At 36.8% G+C, this 10,907-nt stretch overlaps 1 protein-coding gene across 1 annotated transcript in view; it reads left to right on the plus strand.

Moving 5' to 3' along the window:
• Nucleotides 1-10,907, plus strand: part of LOC136838497 (tetraspanin-31-like) — an 80,062-nt gene extending 69,155 nt beyond the window's left edge. The window contains exons 4-7 of the mRNA XM_067103549.1: nucleotides 2,479-2,553; nucleotides 4,304-4,372; nucleotides 6,304-6,435; nucleotides 7,768-10,907. Coding sequence (XP_066959650.1) covers nucleotides 2,479-2,553; nucleotides 4,304-4,372; nucleotides 6,304-6,435; nucleotides 7,768-7,974 — 483 coding nt within the window. The 3' untranslated portion in view covers nucleotides 7,975-10,907. The remainder of the gene's footprint in view (nucleotides 1-2,478; nucleotides 2,554-4,303; nucleotides 4,373-6,303; nucleotides 6,436-7,767) is intronic.

A 10,907-nucleotide genomic window follows, 5' to 3' on the forward strand; every position in this document is an offset into this window, starting at 1 on the left:
GCTGCGTAACGGCCGGTTTGGCTCCCTGTCTGCCAGCGTTTCCGCAAAAAACAAAACCCCAAACGGCTTTCAAATCTTCTATTTTGTCTTTCTTTTGTTACATGTTCTGACTTTCTTTTTCTCTTTTTTTTTACTCTTTCTTACTCGGTATTGACAACTCTCTATTTTGTATACGTTCTTTGTCTTTTTCTGCTTTGTTTTCACCTTATGTTATCTTTTGCGTATTTTTTCTCGTGGTCCTTTCATTTCTTTTTTTTATTGTCAACTTTCACTCTTCGACAAACTTTTCAATTTTTTGTTCTGTACGTTTTATTCTCTTCTTTTTTTTCCTCGATGTTTTTAGTCCTCCACAAAATTAGGTGTTTTAAACGCACGGCGTCCTTTTAGGCGTAACAGAGAATTTGCGCGCGTTACTCAAGCGTGATAAATCCCATCTTTCGCTGTTTACGCTAATGGTTAGTCTTATGCGCGTTATGAGGTGTGGTTGTGTAAATCTCTCTCTCTCTCTCTCTCTCTCTCTCTCTCTCTCTCTCTCTCTCTCTTATACACATATGCAAATTAACACACCATAGATATATATATATATATATATATATATATATATATATATATATATATATATATATATATATATATATATATATATATATATATATAGAGAGAGAGAGAGAGAGAGAGAGAGAGAGAGAGAGAGAGAGAGAGAGAGAGAAGCTAACCAACAGGCTTCATTATCAACCTACAAAAGTAACATATATTTTTGTATATATTTTTAATACATATTTACGCTTACACCATTGTGGATTTCTTCACCAAAGTAGGAATAACCATTTAGTACAATAAGATTAGGGACGAACCTTGAAATAAAGCAAAATCAGCTAATATATATATATATATATATATATATATATATATATATATATATATATATATATATATATATGTATATATATATATATATATATATACACACGTATTCATACACTATGGACTCTTTCTCATCATGAAAAGTTTGGTTCTAGTGGTATTTCAGTACGAGGCTGCTAGCTCCATCCCCATCATGCCCCTTTCTGAGACCCACTGCAGTCTAATAACCACCAATTACTTAGGTCATCTTAATAAGTTTAATTATAGTTAATTATATCCTTGTTCTTTAGCCTCTAACCCTTCAGCTACCCCGTTCAAGAACACCTGAGGAAACACATATTACTGGGTTTGTATGTCCATCAGATCGGAGAGAAAAGTTAAGTATGTCTTAGTTTAACTAGACCACTGAGCTGGTTAACAGCTCTCCTAGGGCTGGCCCGAAGGATTAGACTTATTTTACGTGGCTAAGAACCAATTGGTTATCTAGCAACAGGACCTGCAGTTTATTGTGGAACCCGAACCACATTATACCGATAAATGAATTTCTATCGCCTGAAATAAATTCCCCTAATTCTTCATTGGTCGGCCGGAGACTCGAACTCGGGCCTAGCTGAGTGCTAGCCGAGAACTCTACCGACTCGTCCAACGAGGAACTATCAGATCGGAGAGACTTTGGAAATTAGGAAGCGGGCGACGAGCAGAATCGTTAGGAAAGTTTATCCTCAGTTGATTATTATGACAATGAAATTGTTAATGACGCTGATAAGGGGAAGATGGAGAATCGCTGAATTGTTATGAGGAGATTTTCCAAACTCATAATCAACACCACGAAATGTTTTTACAGTATGATTAAAGGAGTGACTGAACTACTTGATGATGAGTGGAATTTACGTAATTTGTATGATAATATGATAACCATTTCATGTATGATTTTCAATATTACTGTAAAATTATTATTTTTAATGAAGGAAGTTAACTATTCAGTTATGAGGGAAAATTATTAACATTTATGACTATTGGTAAAAAATTGTTACAGAGAGGCTTGTGCTAAGATAGTAGATGAGATGCTGAATCATATAGGGAAAAATGTCACATGATGTATGACTATTGTAAAAACAAAAACAAAAATTGTTTATGGTTTATTCGGGTATAAATTTTGGTTCATTATGGCAAAGTTAAATTTTACACGATCTTGTAATCATAATCATTTCAGTGACATGCAGTATTACATGAAGATAGTGTCTCAGAATATAGGTCGTATGTCAGTGTTGTATACATCCACAGATAAATCTGAATACAAATGATTAAGCAGTTGTAAACTATTTTATCACTTAATCAGCTTTCGGGTTATGTACTCGCCTTAATTGCTGTTTCAGTTTATAAACCATTCAACTTTAACCGTCACTCACTTTGTTGCTCTCGGGCTTCATTGTAACCCAGTTATTCATTTGTTCTCTAATATAACTGCGTACTCGATATTTTCACACCGATGGTCGAAATATAAGAAACAGTGATAGAAAATTAAAGCACTGATCCATTGCCGCTTGCACGAGTACCCCAAGATCTGCTGTAAGTTTCACTCAGTGTCACTCATCCTCTCTTTGTTTTTTTCAGTATCTGGTGTTGCTGATCCTAGTCATCGCCTCGGAAATCGGCGGCATCATCGCTCTCAACATCTTGCAGATGAGGGTGAGCGCACCTAAGGCCTTTATTTTTAGTTTTCTGGAAGAGGAAACTATTGTGCCGGCTTTGTCTGTCCGTCCGCACTTTTTTTCTATCCGCACTTTTTCTGTCCGTCCTCAGATCTTGACAACTACTGAGGCTAGAGGGCTGCAAATTGCTGTGTTGATCATCCACCCTCCAGTCATCAAACATACCAAATTGCAGCCCTCTAGCCTGTATGGTTTTTGTTTTATTTAACGTTAAAGTTAGCCATGATATTGCATCTGGCAACAATATAGGATAGGCCACCACCGGGCCGTGGTTAAAGTTTCATGGGCCGCGGCTCATACAGCATTATACCGAGACCACCGAAAGATAGATCTGTTTTCGGTGGCCTTGACTATACGCTGTAGCGGCTATACAGAAAACTCGATTGCGCCGAAGAAACTTCGACGCATTTTTTACTCTTTTTTCTGTATTCTTACCCTCTCCGCCTCAATCACCTTGTTGCGCAAAGACTCTCTGGGAAACTGCGCCACTCGTCTTTATTGTGCTTTGTCTTCTGCAAATCTCCACTCATTCCAGCCTCCTTCCCCGTATCCGGGTAGTGCCGTTAGTGTACCTCACGTGGTGCACTGTAGGCATCCTGAAGAGCGTTTGCAGCGTCCCATAAGCCCCTAGCTGCCCCCACTTTTAACCCTTTTACTTTACCTCCATGCCTGCTTCCTATCTTCAGCCTTGCTGTTCAACCTCCCTAACTGTTACTTCTGAGTGCAACTGTGGGGTCTGCTCCCAGTTCCACTTTTAGATCCTTGTACTTTATCTCCTTTATATTCTGGATCTCTTTATCTTGCTGTCCAACCACTCCAATTCCCCCTTTTCGCTGTCTTAAGCGATGACTGACGGAAAGTCTCCAGTTCTTGGATTGACAAGACCAGTTTCATAAATCAGTCAGATTACATCCAAGTAGGGTCCAGGTCTCCCAACTCTTCCAGTGCTGTAAATTTAATTGAGTAATTTTCGGGAATTGTCTCGTGAATCTCACTTCATATCTGATTTGTTATATATCTTATTTGCTTTTCTATATTATTTATCTAGATTGTTTTTCCAAGCTATTTCTCTAATTTTGTTTATTATTTACTTCTATAATTCTTTTTCTGTACTGGGCTGCTTTCAGTATTGGGGCCCTTGGGTTGAACCTTGGCTCGTAATAATATGATAATGATAATATTGACATCCTGGTTTGGTGGTTGAGGGTATGACTAACGTACCGGATGCTGAGTCAGTCTTTTTTACTGTTATATTATTGTTAGAGTAGGGTCCACTCAACACCGTTCGCACCAGATTCCCAAGACCTGTTGCAAATTTCAGTAAAACCATCCCTCTATGTACCGGGCGTAAGTGACGATTTAATTTTCCTGGCCCACCCACCTCCTCAAGGAAATTTTACAATATTATTTCAAAGTGATGATGACAATGATAATAAGCTTCCACGAGTTGCTTTTAAAAATGTGATGATAGTAATTATAGTATATCTTCATACATTAACACTGAAATTAACATAATTCCAAAATGATGATAGTAACCATAATGATGATAATCTGTCCCAATACTCTAGTATTAAAATTAACATAATTTCCGTACTAATACAATTATCCTGACGTTGACATGTTTCTCCACAAATTCTCATTTTAATTCCGATAATTTCAAAATTATGATACTCATGATGGGATGATGATGATGATGATAACCGTTTAATGTCCTGATCTCTTTGCAGTTGGACGACATCCTGCTGAACGGCTGGGCAGAAGTGAACCAGGGCACTCGGAATATCATACAGAACGCTGTAAGTTGTCGTACTTATTTCTTTACATCTTGTCGTAAGACGAAACGGTCTAAGGTAACCGCTTCTTCTTCCTTTGGAGGTATGCGAAACCGCTTTCTTAAATATCAGTTGGTTTTCAGTAAAGATGATATTAACTATTACTATTAGTATTAGTAGAAGTAGTCGTAGTAGTATTAGCAGTAATAGGCGTAGTAGTATTAGCAGTAATAGTCGTAGTAGTATGAGCAGTAATAATAGTGCTATGATTTTTATATAATTGCAATTCCCACTTCGCATATTGGCTAATCTACTCCAGGAAGAAAATCGCTTAATAATGGACTTGATATATACAATTCTCATCTTTTTTCTAAACATGAAAGTCTGTGTTGCATTCTCTGATTCTCTGCAGTTATAGTGATGAGCAACATCATAGAATTGTTAATGATGGCATCTACTACGCTTTTGCGCGCTTCAGCAGACCACCTTTGTTTTATATTTTCAACAGAAAGACGTAGAATAAAAGGTTAAGATGAATGCCTTGACGAAATGTTGAATTAGGAAGTATAGCAAAAACTGGGGATCTCTATGTATCTCATACCCGCTGGAAGAATATAAGAATGTTCAGTATACACAAACCAATTCACGTCTTTTGTAATGTTACTTTGGACCTTCTTTGGACATTCATATATATATATATATATATATATATATATATATATATATATATATATATATATATATATATATATATATATATATATATATATATATATATATATATATATGAATGTGCAAAAGAAGTACCAAGGTAATATTAAAAACGTGAATTCTTATTTGTGTGTGTGTGTGTGTGTGTGTGTGTGTGTGTGTGTGTGTGTATTTCTCAAACGGCACAAGTTTTTATGTCTCTGTGAAACTATGCATATATTAGAACTCGCGCTTTTTTAAACATTACTGTGAAACTTTTTTCTTTTGAGAAAGTACGACACATACTTATTTACACAATAATATATAAATATATATGTGTATATATATATGTGTGTGTGTGTATATTCAGTGTACTGTATGTATATATATATATATATATATATATATATATATATATATATATATATATATATATATATATATATACACTTACATCCATATATATATGTGTGTGTATGTATATTTATATACATATAAGTATATAAATATACATACATACATATAAATGTATGTATATATATATACATACATGTACTGTATATGTACATGTATATACCACTCTGTGTACAGTATATATAAATATACATACATATATACGTATATATATATGTATGTATGTATGTATGTATGTATGTATATAATCTGCGCGTGCGTCCAACCCTTCAAATTGTCAACATCGTGAACAAAAACCAAAACAAAAGAATGGAGTTACCCCCCCCCCCTCCAATAAAACTAACCTACATTTAAAGCATTCCTGAACCTCGGAACGCGACCACAAGCACACTAGAAGTGTTTGCGATTTATGCTTGCAAACAGTCGATCGAGAAGAACCGTTCACTCACGCGTTTGTCACGCTGCGTGCTCTGATCGACTTTCACACTTATCGTTCTCAGATAATGGACATACAGTAATGCTTTTGATTTCACGGCTTATGAGCTTCGAATATTTGAATATTTAAAGCTACATTCACCTCCTATGCGGTTTATTGGGTGATTGTTTTGAAGTGCTAAAATTAAGTGTTCTTCTCTCGGTCAGTCCACGTTGAAAGGCACCGCATACAGCGGGCTTCACGTGGTGGCACTTTAGGAGTTACCAGAGGCAAGATAATCGTGATAATCATGTGTATAATTACCCGTTTGGTATGACCTTTCCAAACGTCACTTCTTTGTTGGTACCGGGAGGAATATCTACGGTGATGGTTGCGTTCTGTTCAGCTGACTGATGCTTAGCGTACCATTTTACAGTTTGGATGCTGTGGTTTCTACGGTCCGAAAGAATTCGCCTACACCAACTACCCTCTGAGTAACTCTTGCTACGACACCATCCAGAATGCAGATGCGGATTCCTTTACGGAGGCACAACAGAAGCTCAAACAAGTAAGTTCTCTTGGTTTTATGTAAACGAATGAATAAAGTGTAATTTTCACTTCTTATTAATTGAATGAACGAATTAATTGGGTATATGATCTATTTATTTGCCTATTTCATGCTGATTTTCAAATCCATTCATTCGTTCGTTCATTCTTTCATTTATTTAGTTCCATTATTGCTGACAGATGATTCTCATATACTGTCCATAATTAGAATAATACTTTATTCCAGTTTAAGGAACTACAGAATTTTAATAGGAAATCTCGCTTTCTCTTCATCCAGACATCCTTGGGAGCTAAGATAGAAAAGAACATTAGATTTTCCACTCCATCTTTCTCCAAAATATTAATTTTATTTTTTTACGTTTCGTTAAGTGTCATGCGAATTAATCATTGTCTCAGGTGGCGTAGTGGTTAGATAATAACCGAGTTATAATTTCAGTCCTCTAATATGCATAGGTTCGAATCCCACCAAAGAGGAATTTCTGCATTAATATCTTTTTAGATTTCAACGTTTTTAGTTAAAAGCGTATCCAAAAATATTAGGAGGTAGGTGAGTTACAGGCCATTGAGGTATAAAAGTACATGAAGTACATGTAATTAGTGAAAGGTATACCATTAAACTATTGAATGAGCTCTTATTTTACCTTCTGGGTAGGGGCATTCAGCCTTCTGACTCTTTATTGGATATTTCTTATGTTTCCATAGTTATTAATGTCATTATCTGTATTAAAAATCCGCAGTCATGTATCGATGTATTATCTGTAGGCTCCAGGTAGTTTCCCACTTGTGACAGGCCCAAGAGGTACTTTGTATGAAAGTGTGAGAGCCAATTGAGACCTCCAGGTAATTCATTATATATGACTGTAGATTTTCAGTACCCGATAATTTTTAGGTACTTGTAGTGTTTTCTTAAAGTTGGTCTCTTTATTTTTATTATTCGCTTTACATGAAAAGAACTGCACTCTGCCTTTTACTTTGTGATTGTTCAGTCTGTCTCGGAGAAATAACTTCTTGGGTATAAATCATTCTGGTTGCTCATGCTGCTCGGAAAGATTAGTAATAAATAACAATGTTTTCATTATTCACCATACCTCATAAAATTAAATAGGAAATAATCGAACTATTGTCATTATTCTCTCAGCTGCACGGAATGAAATAGTGAGTACTAGAACTCTTTACAGTATTCTTTCTGCCTCTTAAAAAAAAGTAAAGAACGGAACATTTTGATTGTGCTGTATGTTCTGCCACGTGGAATAAAGCCTTTAGAAATAGAAAGTTTTAATTCTTTATTTTGCCTCACAATAACGAACACTAATGTAACCCACTGTTTCCGCAGAATGGCTGTGGGGCTCCTCTCAAGTTCTGGATGAACGAAAACAAAGCCATCTGGTGCTCTGTCCTGGCGGCCGTGGGAGGCCTCCAGCTGATGTGCGTCGTCCTCTGCATCCACATCATCCACAAGCTGAAGGACAAGGTCGGCTACAAGCGAACTTCCTCCTCGAAGCGACGCCTCCACAATGAGAAAGGAGGCTACTCCCTATGAGCCGTCGACCATGATGACCTCATGTGGTAGCCTCAAAGGTCCTCCTCGCGTAGAGGCTGGTTGAAGGAACACCTTTGGGGAAGGGGTTGGAATTAGGAGGGGTTCTTGGGTTTGGGAACTCAAGAAGTCACCGCCCGATGACTTTTTTCCGGGACATCTTTTGGGAGAAAGAGGGGCCAGGAAGTCGGGCAAGGAGAACCGACTGAAGAGCTTCTGGTGACCCGGAAAGTCATCGAGGGATAACTACTTGGGGGCCACCTCGGGGGAGATGATTAGGGTCTGCAGGAGATGACTCTCTTTCTCATCAGGTTCAGGAGTCTTTCAGAGAAACCTTTGAAAGTCCTGCTCGAACAAAGTGTTCTTTATGAGTAGGACTCGAAAGTTTTCCCGAGTAGAATTTTAGAAATTCCTGGCGTAAAACTTTCGAAAGTACTTTCAGGGCGAGACTTTATATGATCCATCTTGGCTAGGACTTTGGAAAATTCATCCTTCCTGAATAGGACTTAACATCTCTGGAAATTTGCTCCAACTGTAATAGTAGAAGGTCTTACCCTTCTTATGAAATATCTTTGAAAGTTCCTGAGTTGGGATTCGAAAAACTTCTGCAGCAGGACTTCGTAAAATCCTTTCTGAGCAGGTCTTTGGAAAGACCAAAGAGGGACTTCTGAAAACTTTGATTTGGTTCTGAAGACCTCTCGAGTAGGATTTTGCAAAGTCCTTCCTAAGGAAGTCTGGAAAGTCCTGTCGGACTGACGAAGCCTCAGTGACGAATCAGAGTCGTCTCATGTGATGACCTTTCTTAGTTTTCTGTCTTGAAAAGGGTCACTATTCGAAGAGGACGCCCTTCTTCGAATTGAACATGAGGTCATCATGTGGCAACTAAGTTTCTCGAGTTGCAACTTGAGTTTTCACGTGGTGATCAGTGTTTTCGCGTGAGGCTGACGTCATCTTTCAAGGTGACTGAGGTCCAGCGTGATAACCCGAATTCACTCTTACGCCATTCAAGCTGATTTTCAATCTGTACACTTAGGGGTATGTATTTTCAAGTCTGTAGTGACGTTTTCCTTTCCAAAAGGTGTCTGTTTTTTATGACTACGAATTATCACGGAAGATCCACATTAGTCCCCGTCAGCTGAATTTTGAGCAGTTCGAGACTGCGAGCGCGTCAAGAACAAAAGTATGTTACGTGTAATTTCCATTTACTTGCGTACCGGAAAGTTTTTACTTGAATACAATTAAATTTGATTTACGACACCTTCTGGCAAAAACGAGTAAGGCCTGGAGAAAACGTAAAGTAATATGTAATGATAATTGTATATTAATAAGCCATTATATATATATATATATATATATATATATATATATATATATATATATATATATATGTATATATATATATATGTATGTATGTATGTATATTGAGTGTTGAGGTCATTTTGTGTGGTGCCATTTTAATATCCAAAAGTAAATTTCTTGTGTACTCTGTCCTCTTCTTACGGGTGGTTATCTCGAGAGAATTTCAAGATTTTTGAGCTGAAGTTGTAAATATACATACAGTTTGACGTGTAAACAGCCCAAGGTAATGCCAGCTGCAGAGAGATATTTTTTTATTTATTATTCTTTGGTTGAAATTATTCAGCAACGCAATTATTAAGTCGAAGGTCTTTGGAACATTAATTAATTATTACAGAGTATTTTCCTAACTATGAATATGTCGATTATGGTAAACGGTTGAGTAATAATTAGGAATTTATAAGCATATGTCATGTATCGAAGTGTCTTCCTGTTAACATATATAGTTAACACCGAAGCCTTTAACTCTTAAAAAAAAAATTCTATACTTCTGTACCTTCAAAACAAGAATATTTCAGGGTTGACACGAACATCTGATTTAGTGCATCAAAATATTGGAAGTCTGTCATCTCTTCATTTCGCTATAAGAATCATCGAATCTACAATTTGTGTTTACAAGAACCGACGAAAATAGTTATGGTATAGAATAACTTTTTTTTTTTTTCCGAGAAAACCGAACTGTAACTGACGAACTGAAAGGGCCCGCCTGAAGAACGTAATGAGGGCCCCCGAAAATGAACAACGGTGAGAATGATGATGATGATGAAGACAGGGAGCCATCTTGAAGTGATGATTCTGCAGAACCCACGGTACTATACCTTATTTCAAGCGATGAGATCTGGTCGCAAGACCTTTGGTCAGAATAGACTGGAATACATGAAGCAAGTACATAACAGCCGTGGTTTTTCTGACTGTATACATTTAACGGCTGTCAGCGAGATTTTCTGTAACGAAAACTAAAAAGTCTGGTATACTTTAAGTAAATTTATAATAGCTGTTGTTACCCTTTCGTTGTGCATTAAGATAAATATTGGAAAGATTTTTAATTAAAATACCGATGAAAGAAGCGAAACTGCATAGGGTTCAGGCTAAACGAGGCAACAGAGGCGCATTCTCACAGCAGAGTCTCCTAGGGCTGACTTTCGAGAAGAATACGTCCTGCGAGAAAAATTTAAAGAAGCTGGACAGCTAAGTGTTAAGAAATTGATGGGAATGATGATAGTTGAAAGTGTGTCACGTAAGATACTCGATATGCAGACACCAACTTTTTTTTTAATCAAGCGAAAGTTCTCTCGAGACATGACCATTCTTTAAACTTTAACGTAGAATTAGGCTTCGAGAGTTGACATCCTTAGACAAAGGATGTCTTAGTGAACTTGATCAATGCTGTATATATCTGTACATCCGCACTGTAAATCATGTAAGTAGTTTCTGTCTGTTGTTTATTTTAAGCTGTTTCGGAACTGTTACTTGTTATTGTTGCTTCAATATTGCATTTTAGTTTTAAGGACCGTATTACATTTTTTATACTTGCCATCGATATATGAAGTCACTTTTTTACTACATAAATATGCAGAGCA

The sequence above is a fragment of the Macrobrachium rosenbergii genome, chromosome 1 (assembly GCF_040412425.1).
Source record: "Macrobrachium rosenbergii isolate ZJJX-2024 chromosome 1, ASM4041242v1, whole genome shotgun sequence".
Lineage (NCBI taxonomy): Eukaryota > Metazoa > Arthropoda > Malacostraca > Decapoda > Palaemonidae > Macrobrachium > Macrobrachium rosenbergii.